General features: G+C 42.9%; 1 protein-coding gene across 1 annotated transcript in view; it reads right to left on the reverse strand.

Moving 5' to 3' along the window:
• ppp1r1c (protein phosphatase 1, regulatory (inhibitor) subunit 1C) overlaps positions 1 to 19010 on the reverse strand; it is a 48382-nt gene that overhangs the window by 24089 nt on the left and 5283 nt on the right. The window contains exons 2-4 of the mRNA XM_039757741.1: positions 16939 to 16999; positions 7322 to 7359; positions 2304 to 2370 (exon numbers count right to left, since the gene is read on the reverse strand). Of these exons, the coding sequence (XP_039613675.1) occupies positions 2304 to 2370; positions 7322 to 7359; positions 16939 to 16999 (166 nt within the window). The remainder of the gene's footprint in view (positions 1 to 2303; positions 2371 to 7321; positions 7360 to 16938; positions 17000 to 19010) is intronic.

Here is a 19010-nt window from a genome sequence, read left to right on the forward strand (position 1 = left end):
TTTGTTAAACAATTATTGCACACTTTCTGTAAATCCAATAAACTTCATTTCACTTCTCAAATATCACTGTGTGTATCTCCTATATGATATATTTAACTGACATTTTTTATCGTAACAACCAATGATTTATACAGGAAAATAATGACTATTAACAAGGTTGCCTGAACTTTTGCATCCCACTGTATAGAAAGGCAGCCAAAACCGCACAGAGCAATGAAACGTCTACGTGAGTCACAGGTACATCTGGACTGTACAAAGACGACAACGACTCGAGTGACGAGTTAGAGGTGGGCAAATGAGCGGGCAGCGCATACTGGATGAGAAATCAGCAGACTAGCATGACGGAGGGAGCGAGTGGACGTCCTTCTCCTCTCCTCCCGTTCCGTTTCTCCCTCCGCGCCTGAGCGCCGCACGGACGATTGTGTGTTGGTTCGTTCCGTGCATTGTTACAAGGTTGCTTTTCTTGCTGATTTATTACATTACCGATATTTCAAATGTTAATTTTCTCCCTGTGCTTAAAAATCATTAAAAAACCGGCCTGATTATGTGGCGTATGGTACGCCGCGGGTTGGCTAGTAAATGATAATCAAAGAACCAAAAAGGACCAAAAAGAACATTGAAAAAGACATTTAAATGTAACACACAGATTATCAGCTGCTATGTTGTAACACAGCAAACCAAAAAGAACAAAATCTTTTTTCAGTATGACATGAAAATACCAGTCAGCTCCTGAGGGCGGTCGCTGCTGTGAAGTCAGTAGAGACCCCCGCAAAACCCACTCGACACACAGGCGGCCATGCCAAGGACAGGAGTACAGGACTGACAGTAGACTCGAGCTGCCGACCTGCAGAACTCCACTCCATTGAGGAGGGTATCTCTTTATGTCAGGGGGTCCCTAAGTCCGGTCCTGGAGGGCCGCAGTGGCTGCAGGTTTTCATTCTCACTGTTTTCTTAATTGATTAACCAGTTTTTGCTGCTAATTAACTCCTTTTCCTTTCAATTTAATTGACTTCTCTTTTAAGATTTGTTCCTCTGAATTGCTTCATTTCTTTCCTTAAATGGCACCCAAAAAGAAATGAAATGTGAAGTGAGGGAGCCAATCGAAGACAAACACTAAGTCAGGGCCTCAAACTCCAGCCAATTTCACTCCAACCAGCTGCTTAATGAGGTGTTAATTAAACCCGCTCTTAAATTCCATGGCTTGTTGCAGCTCTCATTGTGTAACAGCAGACATTTCTGCAATTGCTGATTTTCTCTTTTCTAAGACCGCTGGTAAAATATTTTGGGGTCCTGAGCAGATCGACATTCTTGAGACCTTCACCTTTCTTTGTTTTCAGATAGTGTATGATGGACACCAGTTGTTTTGGCTCATTTTGTATCTCATTATTGGTTGGTGGCTAATTAAGAAAAAAAGAAACAATTCAGGGGTCTGGGTCTTCAAGAGCAAGTCAATTAAAATGAATTCAAAAGAAGTTAATTAGCAGAAAAAACAGATCACTAATTAAGAAAAGGGTGAGAATGAAAACCTGCAGCCGTCCAGAACTGGAGTTGGGAACCCCTGCTTTATATTATGCATCAGTGGTGACACCTGGTATGGTGTAGGGTAGGGTAGGGTAGGTGTAGGGTAGGGTAGGGTAGGGTGGTGTGGTGTGGGGTTGGGTGGGGTAGGGTAGGGTAAGGTAGGGGTAAGGGTGGTGTAGGGTAGGGTAAGGTAGGGTAAGGTAGGGTAAGGTGGGGTTGGGTGGGGATGTGGATTTGTCCGACTCGAATCAAGTAATCCAGGAGGCAAAAACCCACAATCCAACTGGCCAATGAGAGTAGCCACTGAATCATGGAGCTGCGGGGGTCTGCAGCTGGACCCATCTGTCACGGTGACCCCCCTAAGCAAGTTATTAAAACAGCAAACTGCTGCCTAACATCATTGCCAGGCTTAACAAACAAAGGGGGGTTTGAACCACAAGTCACAAGCTGGCCTCTTTTCTTGTCCATGAGAAGCTTAGTAAACTAAGAGAACTTCATACGGCTCATTTCCTCAGACATTAATTCAAATACTTCAGTTGAACAAACTTGTTTTTTTTCATGAATTCATTTAAATTTCATACGAACAAAGATGGATTTGTTCTTAAAGCTCATGCTGACACAGCACGGCCACTCATCATAGGCGAACCCCAAAGACTTGAAAGTCACAGTTACGCGACGTCGCCACTTTGTCATGACTGACTCGCCGTGGACCAATCAAGTCGCAGAGATGAAGCCGTGCCGACACGCCGCACACCCCAAAGAGTCCCAGGACGGTAGCCTACCTTTCAAGGCGGGGGGCGTGAAGACGCTCTGCTTCCGCTGCTTGGGCGACATCTCGGCGCTCTGCATCTGGCAGACATGATGGAAAAGAGTGGAGAGAGATTGGATTAGGGAGATGCTATTTTGGGCAAGTCAGCCTTTAGTGGATCAATAAAGCTTCGTTTATGAGAAACACAAGGAGAGCTGGGTACAAATTTGGAAAGAGAAAGAGAGAAAGAGAGAGAACCTGTCACGAGGCTCAAAGGCTCTTCACCTAGAGATTCACAGCACGAGAGCACCAAACATCAGCCAGCGGGTCTCAAGGCTTATATAGCTCCTTTCAGTACCACACATCAACCGTTACTTACAAATGCATTTTGGCACAGTGGTCAGGGGCACTGCCTCATGGATCCCGGGTTCAAATCCTTTGCCTGGTCATCGTCTGTGTCTATATATTCTCTCCATGTTCACGTCGGTTTTCCTCCCACATTCCCAAAGACGTGTTTATTAGCTTATTTGGAAATTTTAAGCAGGACCATACAGGTGTTACTGGCCTGGCACTGAACTGGTGCCCATGGCGTAACAGTAGGTGTTGTGTTTCAGCCAGGGTTTGTTCCTTGCCTTACGTTTCTTTTCTGTTTTATCGTTATTTCGATCATTACATTCATAGTAATAAAATGCATTTCTACAAATGTTTATGATGTGCCATCTGTTGGAATGACAAATACAATGCATATGTCTCTGTTATGTACATTATATGTATTTGATGCATATGCATATCTCTCTGTTATATATATTATATATATTTGATATTGGAATCAAAAAAGCTGAGATACTATTTGTGATGCACCATCTGTTGGAATGACAAATGCAATGCATTTTACGAAGTCTAAGTACTCAATGTACACCTTAGTGTTTTTGGTGTGAACATTTGCTGTGCACTAGCTCTTGAAATGTATTTTGTTAAGAGCCCAAACTGAAAAGGCAGACTTCAAAGGTATGCACAGGCCCAAAATCAGGTTCAGGTTTTTAAAAGTTCAAAATTGCCCTTCAAGGGAGAGAATAAAATCTAAAACCTTTGACTTGACAAGTTAAGGTCAATGATGAATCTTTAAAAATAAAAAATCTTGATTATTTAGATTGAATAAAATGCATTGCGCTTGTCATTCCAACAGATGGCACATCAAAAACATTTCTAGTTGTAAAGTGCATTGCTACAAATGTTTGTGATGCACCAGACATTGGAATGACAAATTCAATGCGTCTTTTATACGCCATTTACAATTAAAATAAAAAAAAAAAACAGTGTGAATGTTTGTGATGTGCCATCTGTTGGAATGACACATGCAATGCATTTTATTCAATCTAAATAATCAAGATTTTTTATTTTTAAAGATTCTTCATTGACCTTAACTTGTCAAGTTAAAGGTTTTCGATTTTATTCTCTCCCCTATTAAAAGGCAATTTTGTACTTTTAAAAATCTGAACCTGATTTTGGGCCTGTGCATACCTTTGAAGTCTGCCTTTTCAGTTTGGGCTCTGTCATGCATGGCACTGGGCTGGCATTCTTGCCAGGATGGGTCCAAGTCCTGGGAGGCCAGGAGAAAGAAAAAGCAGGAGACTTCCTTCCAGAAGGACAACATCATGGAACAATCAGGGAGGACTCCATACCATAGATGGCAGCATCCCAAGTGGACTCCTGTAGGGCATGCTGGGAACTGTAGTGCCACGGAGCAGCTCTGTTGGGTTCCCTGGGTGCCACCAGGGAGTGCTGTGGAGATTTATTCCCTTTACTTTCAAGAAGGTCTGCTTGACCTGGAAATGTTTCCAGCAGGATGTGCTCTAGCTCTGGAAGTACACTGGAAAGTACTTGGAATAAATGGAGTCTCGCTGCCTTTCCCTGGGTGAGTTGGAGTCGCCTGGGAGGTGTGGAGGAGAAGAGAAAGAGAGCTGTGTTGTGTCTGCCAATATTAGAAAGAAGCCTTTTGTCAAGGTAGCATTTTATAATAAACCATTGATTTGAACCTGGGACTTGTGTCTGGGGTTTTGGGGTTCAGCAACACCCCCTAGTGGTCACAGCTCAAACTGACTGTGTTATGATTATTATTGAATGGTTTCATTAAATTTGGCTCATTTAGTATTCTATTTCACCTTTGTTAGTAATTTCATGAGAAATCTAATTTTGTTGTTTAGTGATTTGTGCAGTTAAATCTCTGGTTGAAATGATGTTTATTTTGTGTTATTGTTGTTTTATTGCTGATTTATTATGTGATTTTCTTCAATTATGTACTGTCAGTCAATGTAGTTCTGCTCCTTGTGCTTGTGGGTGGAGCCCCAGGAGGTGGGGCCTCCCTGACATCACCACTGCTGGGACCTCCCACTGCCGTTGTGTGACGGTCGGAGTGCGAGTCTTAGCGGTGGATCATCGGGTTTGTAATGGAAGTTCTTTCTTGAATTCTGATTTTTCTTTGGATTTTCTGCTTTTCTTGTGTGGTTTATTCACTTTTGTGGTCAGACTGTTTGCCTTGGATTGCTCTTGTATGCACATCCTTTTGTTACCATTTTGTGCCTTTTGTTGTATTTTTCTAATTTGTTTTTCTAAATAAATCCATAATTTATAATGATCCCTATTTGGATTGTATCAACAAGATACATTTTGACGTTTTTCTCCCACTAATAAGAAATGTTCAGACTTTCATTGCATTTCAAACTTTCAAAGCCAACACCCCATTTTGGACAAGCGTAGGCCAAAGTCTGTCGGTAGTAGTTAGGGGCAGGCTGCCTGAGGTGAGGCCATATCTGGGCAGGCAGGTGAGTTTCCTGGTCTGTGTTACGGGATTTCTGAGAGGCTTTATACCTTTTTCTGAGACCCCAAATCATAAATGTGTTATGTAAAAGTATGAATTTATGCATATTTTATGTTTATTGATGTTGCCAATTTTTAATGATTATATTTCATGTCTGTTATATTTGTTGTTTTCAGTTGTAATTCTGTCATTGTGTACTCTCCCTTGTTCCTTGTTGTTAGTGGGTGGAGCCAGAGGAGGCGGGGCCACCCTGACATCACCATTCCTGAACCCCACCCCCCCAAGGACTATAAAACTCTGCTGAGAAGGTTGAGATTCATTAATTTATAGCCACATTTGGTAAGAATTGCTTTCTTACTGAATTTGCTGCTTTTTTTTGCACCGTTCTTGGATTTCTCTTCTGGAATGTGAATTGGAACTCGTTTCATTGCTTTTATAGGCCAATCTTTTTGATTATTTTATCCTTTCACTGTATTTTTCAATTTTGGGTAAATAAATATTCCTTTTAATAAAGATTCCTTGTTAGCCCTTTTCATGCAAGCCGAGGGTTTAAGGTCATCCCCTTTTGTGATCATTTTGGGACATTTAAGTTTATTTTTAAAGTATAAATCCCTTCTGGGCCTGGGAAGCCTGAGACAGGCCACTAGAGTTGGGATTAGGCCCATTCAGGTGAGGCCTTTTCCAGATAGGCAAAGGAGGAAAGGGCCGATATAACCATTTTAGCCTTTCAGATGTCTCTCTCACTCCTACTCCACATTATGACACCCTGCAGTGTCACACTGGCCACAGTAATACCCCCAATCGTTAAATAAGAAAATATCACCGAAATTAAATGGGGTAACTCATGGCGCCCCACCTGTTTCAGATGTCTTCTATATTTCATTTTCTACAGGGATCTCCAGGGTAGAAGAAGGATTCCTAATCACCGCACCCTACTTGTTTTCAAGAAATCAGACCTTCTTTTTGAGTTTATTACCAGCACCTAAGATGCTGTTCCCACCGTGTGCCACCAGGAGGTGCCACCTTTGACTTACGCCCACAAACAACAAATCCTTAACACGAGGCTGAGGCACAAGTTGAGAATGTGGTGTGGCTCAGCGGATATGGAAGTGGATTTGAATTCAACCCTCAGCACTCACTCATTGTGTGACCCAGAGTAGGACACGAACCCCGTGTGTGACCACTTAACATACAAAAGAATATTTAGAATTAAGAATTAAGATGCATCAGTCTTTCCAAATTATAAAAGTATGATGTATGATGTATGATGACACATGTATTACATAAGAATGTGCTAAGCTAACTGAGCAAATGTAATCTAATGCAGATACTAAAGCTATAAGAATGTAATTTCTTTATAACTAATGTACTGAACTAACCTTTATGTAACCCTTTGCTCCCGGAACCTACAACCCCTCCTGAATATGATGATACTGCTCTCGCTGACTGGGTCTGATTTATTTAATGTGCACATTTTATGTGCAAAGGGGGGAATTGAGAAAGAATATTTAGAATTAAGGTGCGTCAGTCTTTCCAAATAATAAAAGTATGATGCTAATAGAACTATAAGAAGTGTGAGACTTACTGTATGTATTACATAAGAATATGCTAAGCTAACTGAACAAATGTAATTAATGCAGATACTTAAGCTATAAGAATATAATTTCTTTATAACTAATGTAATGTACTGAACTAACCTTTATGTAACCCTTGATATTTTATGAGTAATGTGTGTGCAAAATAGTATAAGGAAGTGAGCATTGTCTAAAACTGCTGAGTTGCATACACCCTATAACCGTTAGGACAAAACTTGCTGTAACTGTACTTAAGTACGTGTAAGCTAGCAGAAGTGTATTTCCTAAAACTGTGAAAATGTGGACAACTCTATCTGTAAAAAACAGTGTTTTTCTGTACGTACAAATTCAGGATGTGGATAGGGGTTACAGCAATCCATGTAATAACCTCAAGATGAACTGCCACGTTTCCTCCTTTTTCTTTTTCTTGTCAACAAACTAGAGTATTAAAAGGAAGTGTCTCCTTCCTGCTGGCAGGCTGACGGTCTGTAGCACACTAGAACGTGACAGGGTCTGCAGCCTCTCTGCCACCAAGAATAAAGAAATTGCTTTTTACTTTAAATTGGTGTTTATCTCCTGTTGTTTCCGACTTCAGCGTCCACAGTTTACAATAGAAAAAGGTGCTATATAATGATTAATTATTTCGTGAAGAGAACTTACCTCCCCTTGGGAGTTGTTTGTCCTCTTCTCTGCAGATTCTGAAAAAAGAAAAGAAAATCGTGAGAGGACGACGTGTTCACCTCCAGGGCAGAAAACTGTCAGCTTCAGGGGTCAATCCAACAGAGAAATCGGCCTGCAGATGTTTTAGGTTTTGATTGTGTGTGTGTGTGTGTGTGTGTGTGTGTGTGTGTGTGTGTGATTGATGAGGACACTCTCCCTCGGATCATCTCCTGCCTTGCAACAACCCTCAGCTGGATAAAGCCACTTTGAGTGTGTAAAGAGCAGATAGGACCTAGAAGTGGAACCTGCTTAGAACATGGAAACGGGGAAGAGGAACTGCAGCAGCGAGGGATCGGTGGTCAGCAGAACATATATAAGGCTAGTCTTTAATATTTTATACAGTGTGGGTGGTCTGGTATCATTGTTCTGATCTCACTATTACGTGGTAATAGATATTCAGGCAGCTAAACTCCTCTCTTGATCAATAAGACGACCCGGAGACTGACTTGACACGAGGTGTACAAATCTCCAGTTTTATTAATAAAGAGCAGGTGTGAAACTACAAGTAAAAAAAAATATAATATTCAACACAAACAGATTTAAACTACACGTAGCAGTACAGAACGGTAACATTTACAAATATAAACTTACTGGCTATGCTACCATAGGACTAAACAGTCAGGAGGAACTTCACTCCATGTGTCCGTGGCAGATACATTACCCACATAGATAATAATAATTAGGCACTTTACCCTTCCCAACAAACATGACAATCATAAAGCTGAGCTATCAACAAGTGTCTCCCCCAACTTTGAGCAGAAATCTAAAGAGAAAGGCGCATCAGGCTATTAATGGAGGTTTTGCTCTACAGGGCACCATGAATGCCAGTTTCTCCTCTGACTTGATAAAAATTTATCAATTGAACATGTGACTTTTTTGGGCATTAGTAGGTCTGGGGCTCAGTGGTGCCCCCTACTAGTTACAGTAAAAAAAAAAAAGAAGAAAAAAAGTCCCTGCCAAGCAGACTGACAGGAAATCCTGCCGACTACGCCAGTTGTAACGCAAATTGTAAGGGGGAGCCATTTGGCATGATTTGTGGGGAACACTTTTGAGTTGTTTGGAAACCAGGGTAGTCCTCCCCAACTGCACCTACTTGTGGCACCCAGGCGCCCTGAGACAGCTGATTTTCCGGACTCCACCTTCCACAAACCCCTGGGATGCCTCTAGTGGACAACTGCCACCTAACATATGGGGGATGGAACTACTCCTAGCCTCCGGCAAAAGGTCATGCTGCCATCCAGCTGGGATGCCCATCTGTCCTCCTTGGCACTCAAAATCTATATACATCTATAAAAGCCAAATAGCACTGACACACTCATCACGAAATCTCACAAACTGTGAGGACTTGGGACTTGACATTTGGAATGAAGGTTATCCTTGGCCCATAGGTGCTCGCTAAGAAACAGTTTTAAAAATTTTGCGGTCCAAGGATGGAATTTCTTATAATTTTTTAGGCCCGTTTATATGTCTGTCCACTTTTCACGAGAGAAATACTTAACGGTTTTAAATCGGGTTTTTTTCTATAATTTGCTTGAACATTCCGTTGACTAAGACTTTCTCATCATGCTAAGTACCAGAGTTCGCTTGCGGTACTGATGTATGAGGACGACTCCAAGAGACTCAAGCGTCTGCCTCGGGGTGTAACCTAACTCCGCTTAGTTAGTGAACAAGAGAACTACTTAACGGATTTAGATCGATTTTTCTAGAATTTGCTTGAAACTTATGGTTGATTTTGCGACTCCTCTCATTGCTCTAAGAATCATAGTTCGCTTGCAAGAACGACATATTCAGGCTAATCCGAGACAGAGGCTGCAGGCAAAGGGGAGGGAGAAGAGTGACGTCAGGAGTGTGGAGCTGGGCGGGGCCTCCTCACTGTCCTGTTTGACTATTATGTGGGCGGAGCCGTGGGGGATGGCTAGTACAGTCATATGAAAAAGTTTGTGACCCCCTCTCAGCCTGCATAATAATTGACTCTCCTTTCAACACAAAGATAACAGTGGTGTGTCTTTCATTTCCTAGGAACATCGGAGTACTGCGGTGTTTTCTGAACAAAGATTTTTAGTGACGCAGTATTTAGTTTATGAAATTAAATCAAATGTGAAAAACTGGCTGTGCACAAATGTGGGTCCCCTTGTCATTGTGCTGATTTGAATGCCTGTCACTGCTCAATGCTGATTACTTGGTATGATGAGCTCGTTAAGCCTTGAACTTCATAGACAGGAGTGTCCAATCATGAGTGGTAAAAGGTATTTAAGGTGGTCAATTGCAAGTTGTGCTTCCTTCCCTTTGACTCTCCTCTGAAGAGTGACAGACAGCATGGGATCCTCAAAGCAACTCTCCAAAGATCTGAAAACAAAGATTGTTGAGTCTCCTGGTTTAGGGAAGGCTACAAAAGCCATCTCAGAGGTTGAAACTGTCAGCTTCAACTGTAAGGAATGGAATCAGGAAATGGAAGGCCACAGGCACAGTTGCTGTTAAACCAACACAGCAGGTCTGACAGGCCAAGAAAAATACAGGAGCGGCATATGAAGAGGCAGGATTGTGAGAATGGTGACAGACAACCACAGATCACCTCCAAAGACCTGCAAGAACATCTCGCTGCAGATGGTGTATCTGTACATCGTTCTACAATTCAGCACATCTGTATGGCAGGGTGATGAGAGAGAAGCCCTTTCTGCACTCACGCCACAAACAGAGTCGCTTGTTGTATCAAATGCTCATTTAGACAAGCCAGATTCATTTTGGAACAAAGTGCTTTGGACTGATGAGACAAAATGGAGTTATTTGGTCAGAACAAAAAGAGCTTTGCATGGCGGAAGAAGAACACCGCATTCCAAGAAAAACACCTGCTACCTCCTGTCAAATGTGGTGAGGTCCATCATGCTGTGGGGCTGTGTGGCCAGTTCAGGGACTGGGGCCCTTGTTAAAGTCGAGGGTCAGATGAATTCAACCCAATATCAACAAATTCTTCAGGATAATGTTCAAGCATCAGTCACAAAGTTGAAGTTACGCAGGGTTGGATATTCCAACAAGACAATGACCCAAAACACAGTTTGAAATCTACAAAGGCATTCATGCAGAGGGAGAAGTTCAATGTTCTGGAATGGCCGTCACAGTCCCTGACTTGAATATCATCGATAATCTATGGGATGATTTGAAGCAGGCTGTCCATCAGATTGAACTGAACTGGAGAGATTTTGTATGAAGAATGGTCAGAAATACCTCCATCCAGAATCCAGACACTCATCACAGGCTATAGGAGGACAGCGTCTGGAGGATCAAAGGAGCAAAAGGAGGCTCAACTAAGTATTGATGTCATATCTCTGTTGGGTGCCCACATTTATGCACCTGTCTAATTTTGTTATGATGCATATTGCAAATTTTCTGTTAATCTAATAAACTTAATGTCACTGCTGAAATCCTACTGTGTCCATAAGGCATGTCGTATATTAAAAGGAAGTTGCTACTTTGAAAGCTCAGCCAATGAGAAACAAAAATCCAAAGAATTAAGAGGGGTTCCCAAACTTTTTCATATGACTGTATATATATATATATTTACATATCTATCCATTTGTCTATACAATGTAAAGTACAACCTCCGTTCACGAACGTCTCAGAACACGTACAAATCGCTTTATGACCAAAAACTTCACCAAACTTGTGCATCTGTTCACAACCACACACCCAGTATATGAACAAGCCAGTTTCCTTTTCGGTTTGTGCACACCGATGATTTCCGCACATATTCAGTCTCTTCATGCGCATTCCCTTGGCAGCGAGAGACGGACACACACGCGTGGAGAGAGAGAGAGAGAGAGAGGAGGTAGTTAAAGAATGCACCAGGCTTGTTTTTAAAGAGACTGCTTCCAGCATTGTTTTAACCTCATATTTAATGAAGACTTTTTTCTGTTGGATTTTAACCTCCACTTCACTTCTGTTTACAGCGATCGGTTCGTACCGTGCATTGTTACAATGTTACTTTTCTTGGTGGTTTATTAAATTATGGATTTTTCAAATGATTATTTTTTTTCCCTGTGCTTAAAACTCATTAAAAAAAGTGTTTTTAGTGAGCGGTTGGTAGAGCTACAGTGCAAACTCTTGCAGTGTTACTTTTCTCTGTTCAAGCTTTTCTCAGGGTTATTCAATGTTTTTACATTTAGTTTACTATTATGCTGTGCATTCTATGGTATAATTAACTATATTTGTGCTTACAAATCTTTAAAAAAATATATTTACATACAATCTTATGGGGGAAATTACTTCGGTTCATGACCAAATAGGTTTACGAGTTCTGGAACGAATTATGGTCGTGAACCGAGGTTCCACTGTGTGTGTGTGTATATATATTTTATATATATATATATATATATATATATATATATATATATATATATATATATATATATATATATATATATATATATATATATATATATAGGCTAAATTTACATTGTATATACATAATAAAATATTGCAAGTGCATATTGGATAATGGTTTAGACTGGGCAGGCCTTTATGAAGGTTAGGCACAGGCTTCTTCTTCTGTCAGTGGTCCGCTATAGAAAGCGGACCCTCACCTCGCGGTCTCAATTAGTCATCCACACTGCCTGAGTGATTGCCCCCCTTTTAGGTGGGACAGCAAGCTAAAAGGCTACCAAACACTGAGTTTCTTCCATCAAATTGTCTTGCATTGGCCTGTGGATCTCGTGGTGTAAACAGAAGGGTATAAAATTTAAGGGATAAAGGTGAAAGAGTAATTAGGACTGTATACAAAACCTTACTGAGTGTGACACCTAAATGAAGAAAGCCCACTTTCTGTCTACCAGGGTGGGTACAGCTGGCCCACTCATCTACTATGCTGTCGCGTTATGCATTCCCTTCTGGTCACTAGTCTCTCTGCTTTACCCACCAGCTGTACTCTCGTCCATTCTCCTTCCAACTCACGTATGGGAATCCTTCGATGGTCAACGAAGGGCTAGGGACCTCATGGAGCTGTCCTGACAGAACTTGCAAGTGCTCCCTGCATTCTTGGACCTCTGCCTTCTAGTAAAGAGCCACACAGCCTGCCAGAGGCCTTGACCGCCATAATGAGGAGCAGTAGGACATGTATCTCAGTAAAAGGTCTCCCAGCCGCCACCAAACAGCATGCAGGATTTCAGACAGACTTCTCGTCATCACACCAGTGTCCTGAACTGGCATCAGGGCCCCTGGTGCCTCTTACTCTTTAAGGGTCTGTAAACAATATCAGGACAAACTGACCCTACTGATGGGTGCCAAGTGCACCTTCCACCTGGAGACCCTCCATCCTCACTCCTGTCTTTCTCTATAGCGGTTATCATTGCAATCGCAAACCCCGTCAGGCCCATTTCTACTCTGCAGTGTACCAAAAACTCAAAAAAGACTTTCTTTAGGATTTCAGACAACTTACAAACAACCAATACAATGGTCATTCAGCTCGTTCTGCAATGTGCTCAATTCTTAGCAAATACCAAAAGAAGCTTCTGTTCCCAATGTGGGCCGTAAGAAAGAGGACCTTTGTCCTGCTGAATGCCAACTGCCCGCTTGGCGCCCACTGTTAGAGTCAAAACCTTCATTAATAGTTCAGTCAGAGGGGCCTGTGGGTGTGCTGCCTGTAATGGTAGAAGCGGCAGAGATTTTAAAGTATGGGAGAGTACAGAATTGTGCTGGAAAAGAAAGTACACCCTGTTAAATCGAAGAATGTACATATCAGGGCATAATAAAACATCAGCTGGTGCACAGCAGGAGTAAAAATGAGGTAAACACAACCTCAGATGAGCAACTCCACATGACTGTGTCATTATTTCTCTTTATTATAATCTCTCGAGACACGACTTTTGGAAGAGACTTTTTTGGAAGGAAGTCCCACAAGACGAAAACTTTTGCCATGAGATTCTTTCAAGTCACACCCTACTAATAACAAGTTTGAAACAAGACCACCGTCCTCAGGTGCATTCTGGCACTTTAGCAGGACAGACTGCAATCCATTAAAGGGCTTACTGATGAACACACACACACACACACACACGTTTACGAAGATCCAGTTTAGAACCACCTGTTCATCTAAATATGGCACAGAGAAACGATAAAGTCAAACGAATTAATGTGAAAATTGTCGGTCTGTTACACATCAAATTAGTTAAATGCGTATCAGTAGACTACGCTGAAACAGTTGGTGGTGATGGTGTGGAAGATAAAAATATCAACTTACAATATCAACTACAACCGTTAACACCGTCTGGTCTTCCACCGGCTGAATTACTGTTGACAGAAGGACGTATCGTAAAGTTATAACGTAATTTTTGTCTGAATTATGGGCTATGCAATAGGACGAGATTAGTTGTATTCAAAATTGGTCAAACAAGTCTGACAAGTAAAATTTTAACAGGTGACAAGAAAGGTCATGTAGTCCATCTTCACTAATGACATCAGACACCAAAGGAGATCTTGACATGCCATTTGCATTAAAACATTTACAGTCTCCCGTTAGAATAGCTTCTGCTATGACAATTAACAAATCACAGGGACAAACATTCGAGAAAGTCGATTTATTAGAGAGAAAGAAACGGAATTCACGCACAGGCAGTTATACATTGCGTTGTCACGATGAAAGTCCAAACACCGAATCAAAATTCAATGCGATATTGACACAAAGTTAATTCCAAATACAGTGGTGCCTCGGTTTACGTCCTTAATCCGTTCCAGATCCTTTAACTTATACCAAACAGGACGTATACCAAACAAATTTTTCCCATAAGAAATAAAGGAAAAAATGATTAATCCGTTCCTATGAATAAAATCCTATTGTTTTTGGCATATTATACATTGATGGGGTAGTATAAAATAATTTAAACACTGCTTAATACTAAAATACAAAAGCAATTTGATGAAATAAATGAAAATTTAACCTAATTGTACTTTTTAATAACGTCTTTGTTTTTCACATTCGTAGATACCGTCGTTCTCGGCATACGGTATGCAGCAGCCAAGTCCCGGATACGCATGCCACCTCCATACTTTTCAACAATCAATTCAAATTTACGTGAAAAAACACAAAATCACATGAAAATTCACAGAGTTATAGCGCGGGATGTTCACTGAATGCTAGCAACTGGCGTACGGACGCTCGTGGGCAGTCGTGGCTTTGTCTCGAGAGGGGTACACAAGGGTAGCGCACATGCAGTGTTCTAGCACACGAGTCGTAACAGGACGAATACCGAGGTACCACTGTATTATTTTAACTGAAGTTTTAAAGTAAAAGTAAAATTAATACATATGTAACAATTCCCATGAAAATAACAATCTCTGTTGTATATCCGGTAAACCAAACCTGGGGGTTGGCGATACTAGGGGTCCTCCTAGTATTTATTAAAAATGTAGCCAAAATGGAGAAGCAATGTGTGACAAAGGAAGTCCACTCTTATTGCTTACATTGGAATTAAAGAGGGTACATAGCAGCCTGGTGCTGCTCATCAAATGCACTCGATTTATTGGTGGCCACCTCGATACCAGTTCTACTATTTGGTACCGTTATACGTGGCAAACAAAATGGCTCTCGGTCTGGCCCAAGTTTCCCTCAAGATGTTAAAAGAGGATAATTTTAAGGTCTCTAATATGTTGGCCGGACGGGAATTCTCGGTGCTGTTGGTCTCTGGTGGCGACCTCTGCGTAGTCCGTCGTGATTTGCTCTGGCAGACCCTTTATAAGCCCACAGACGAAGTGAGTATCCGCTGCGTCCATGGGGATATTAAAGACGTACGAGACTACATTAGTCCCTCTGAAATTTAAGGGGAAGAATTTTTAGGTTTGGACTGCCATATCTGACACCCCACTCCTGGTACCATGTGACGCGAGAGTTCCTGTCACGCACCCCAAAACACGAGGCCGAGTCTCAGTACTTTAATCCAACTTGAAACAGGAACAGCAGGGTTATTTATTGCAGCGGGAGCTCCCACTCTCCTATAACCAGTCAAACCAGGACGGAGCAATGGCAGGTTAACAGCCCCATGGAGCAGAGTCACTTCTGGCATTTTATGGGATTCGAACCATCAGCCTTCCCATTGCCAGTGCAGATCCCCAGACTCAGAGCCACCACTCCACCTACAAGGTTTTAGTTTTGGTTTAAGGACTCGAGAAGAAGACTAAATAACAAAGGCTATGATGAAGCCAACCACCCAGCACCAGGCTTTACAAACTGTGGGCCGTGTGCCAGGCGACCATCGAAGATAAGTAGAAAACTCAGTTCCTGTTCCTGTTCCTGTACGTGACACAAGTACTGGTGAAAATCTCAAGGGTTACAATGGGAGGCTGTCGTGGATAAAGTAGACCCCACCCCAGCGGACTCGATTTGGTATCAAGTTCTACTTGCTGTGTGGAGAAAGCCCTGCGTCCTTCTGGAACTCGATAGTTGACAGCGGCAGGGGGACCAAGTGGGATGGCAAGTACAGTCAATGTGGTGCCATCGCTGCATCATCTGCGCCATCGCTAGCGGACCCTTTGTTTGATCGTGGTGAAAGTTGTGACAGGCGGCCTGGCCACGGGATGCCAACAGAATGGAGGGACCGGGGGTTTGAGCTGGGACACTAGAGGGCGGCTGTGGCACCACAGATTCCCACAGGGCACACTGGGCGTTGGAGTTTGGCACAGCCCGTGGGGGCTGCCAGGGGGAGCTGCAGAGCCCTACATTGGACCTCCAGCACACCTGGGAGTGATTCTGGGTAATACTGAGGAGCCACCTGGATCACCTCCAAGAGCCACCTCACTCCATACCGATGAGCCAGAGTCGGGAGGAGATGGGCTGGAGGGGTGGAGGGGGAAGGACAAAGAGAAGAAGAGGAGACGAAGTGTGCTGTGTGGAGCAGAGAAGAACGCTCCCCAGCAGTGAATAAAACTGGCTGTCTGTGTCGTATAACGATGGACAGTTTCTATACCTCACCTAAATAGCTCAACATTTGACTTTAAAAGGAAAACCGCACACTGCCATGTGAGTGAGTCAGGGGCAGCGGGTACAGCGGCACACCCCAGACGTGCCGTGACTACATTGGTCATGCTGGCACTTCGGTATTTGTGGGTTTCTGTTACGCATCGTAACATTTTTCGCTGTTGGCAAATTTTTTCCAGGGGTAAGGAGGCTACGCTTATCACAAGCAAATGAAAATACGATGGCCACGTTGAGTCAGCTGTTAACATTTTAACAATGTGCTCAACTACCGATGCCAGCTTAGACGGAAGAGCTACTCTTGAATAACAAAAAAGAAAACATTCACAGGACTCTGAGATCACGAGGGGGTCCGACGTGACAAGAGTTGAACTCCAAGGACGACGTCTGGTGAAGATCACTCAGTGCTCATCAGCCGCTTCATACCCGCCCTCTGCTGCTCATTCAGACCACACTTGAGCTTTACATGAGACCACCGACTTCAGAAAAGCAATGGAAGGCCAAACAAAAGTGGGATGGCATGGCAAAGACAGCAGATGGCATGCCGAGTAAGAAAATAATCAGAAGTGAGCCCCCTGTGACGCCATGCCTGCACACTAACCTGGAGGAGCCTGGTCGTCGATGATCACCAGGGTGGCCGGGGTGGGTCTCCGCTTCCTGATCTGTAAACAAGACATCAAGAGTGGGTTAGAAGAGGGTCTCATCACATACCCACCCACCCAACTGCGATGAACTTACAAGCCTGCCACAAGTGCTTAAGAAGAAAAGCCCCGCACATGGTGAAGAGGTGACGCGAGGGGCTTGTGTGACGTATTTGTATGATAAGCGCCTCTGTTTTGGACTCGTGACTGCCTGGGGGTCAGTTGTTTCCAGGGTTTGGCGCCCCCTGTCTGTCACACCAATTTAATTTCACTGTGCCAGTTCAGCCCATAAACATTCCGACTTTTCCATTACTTCCGTTGTCACTCAAACTGAAGGTCCCCACTCTTTGTTTCAAGATCTACGGGCTCCTCCACTGGCTGGGGCTCAAATTCCTCTTTTTTGGATATTTCTGACCCTTTAGTTTATACTAATAGCCTTACTTGTGTTCATTATTTGCATTATTCTGCATTTCTTACCAGTTTTGCTCAATTTCTACGTTTCAGGGCTTGGCCTTCTAATGTCCCTTGTATTTTGTGGGTGCTTCCCCTGAGGGGCGGGGCCACCCATCCATCTCCATCAACCCTAAAGAGCCTGAACCAGCAAGCAGTCCCCTGCGGTTCATTTGGAAGGTGTTGGTGAGTGTGCAAGATTTTGATTATTGTTTGCGTGTTTTGGATTTGCTGAACTTTGGACCCCATGTTTGGTTTTGTTTTTTGGACCTTTATTTGAATTTGTGTTTTTTTGGGACTTCTTTTTTTTTTCCTTTTGAGCTCATTGAAGCTTTGATTGTTATAGAGTGTCATTGGTACAAACTTGGGACGATCGCAGGAAGGATTGTTGGTGCTCCCCGTCAAGTTAAGAATAATAACATAAAAAAAAAAAAATAAGCCACCTGATAGGCTTATCTGCATGTCTCTCTGCCTTTAGCATGGACCCAACTAGGGTTTAAGTGTTGGAATATATAGCGCCTGGCCCATAAGGGGTGGGGCATCATGGAACAGTCAGGGTGTGGTCTTTCCTCAGCGAGGCGCTTCATTCCACTGTGTCAGACCCCGATGCCCCCATTTTATCCTGGGGTGGTGTCACTTGCCTGATCAGAGCCTTGAAGGTGACCCCTAGTCGCACACATGTGACAAGAGCGTTTTTCTTATAATGTTATTATTTATAAAGATCCTGTGTTTGGCTTTTCATGACTTGCCGGGATTTTGCGGTTTTCCCCCTCTAATGGCCGTTTTGACGTATTTATGTGCTTAGGATGCCCAAGTTCATGACAGCTATGCTTTCTTTCAGCTGAACAGTACACATTGTCAATTTTTCTGAGCAGGATGTCACTTTAGAATTCTCCCGCTTACTTTATTTCTGCAGCGTTATGTTTCATTTCTAAGAAGGACGTACATTTGTAGACCATTCAGCGCTGGTCCGGTTGGTCCCAGTTTAAAATTTCCAGTCATGCTACAGGATCCTCATCATCTGGAGGGGACCTGCTTACCGAATTCCAAACTGAGATTTCCAAAGTACAGTCAGTTAGAAACCCCAAGAGTCTGCAGTGGATCTGACGGTGGGCGGCTGCTGAGGGGGCTTGAATAGGAGAAGTGAAGAGGATGTTAGAAAAACCAAAGACCACCAGCCCAATATGTGAAGATTCTTCCCAAAAAAAAAAAAAGGTCATATCAGGATATGGGGGTCCCGAAAGTCCTACTGGCCTCTGCACTATGTGGTCACTTACTCCATGGACCCCTAGTTCTGTATGTTTAGGAAAAAAGTGCTAACGAGTGCAAAACGTACCCTGAAATCTGCCGCTCTGGGAAAAAAGTAACTGCTGGGACCCTCTATACGGCTGCCCTTCCTAACGTCAAACACGTCACTCCTGTCACCTCCTGATCTCCGTTTGCTTGAACTGTGAAAGTTCAAATCTGGCAGTCGCTCTCCGCGGTGCTGAATCCGCCTGCTTGTTCTCCTCGGGACCCTCTCTGGTGCTGTTGTGTCTTTTTTGTTGGTAGCCCGAGGACCAAAACTGATGCAGAATTGTAG

Source organism: Polypterus senegalus, chromosome 6 (assembly GCF_016835505.1).
Source record: "Polypterus senegalus isolate Bchr_013 chromosome 6, ASM1683550v1, whole genome shotgun sequence".
Lineage (NCBI taxonomy): Eukaryota > Metazoa > Chordata > Cladistia > Polypteriformes > Polypteridae > Polypterus > Polypterus senegalus.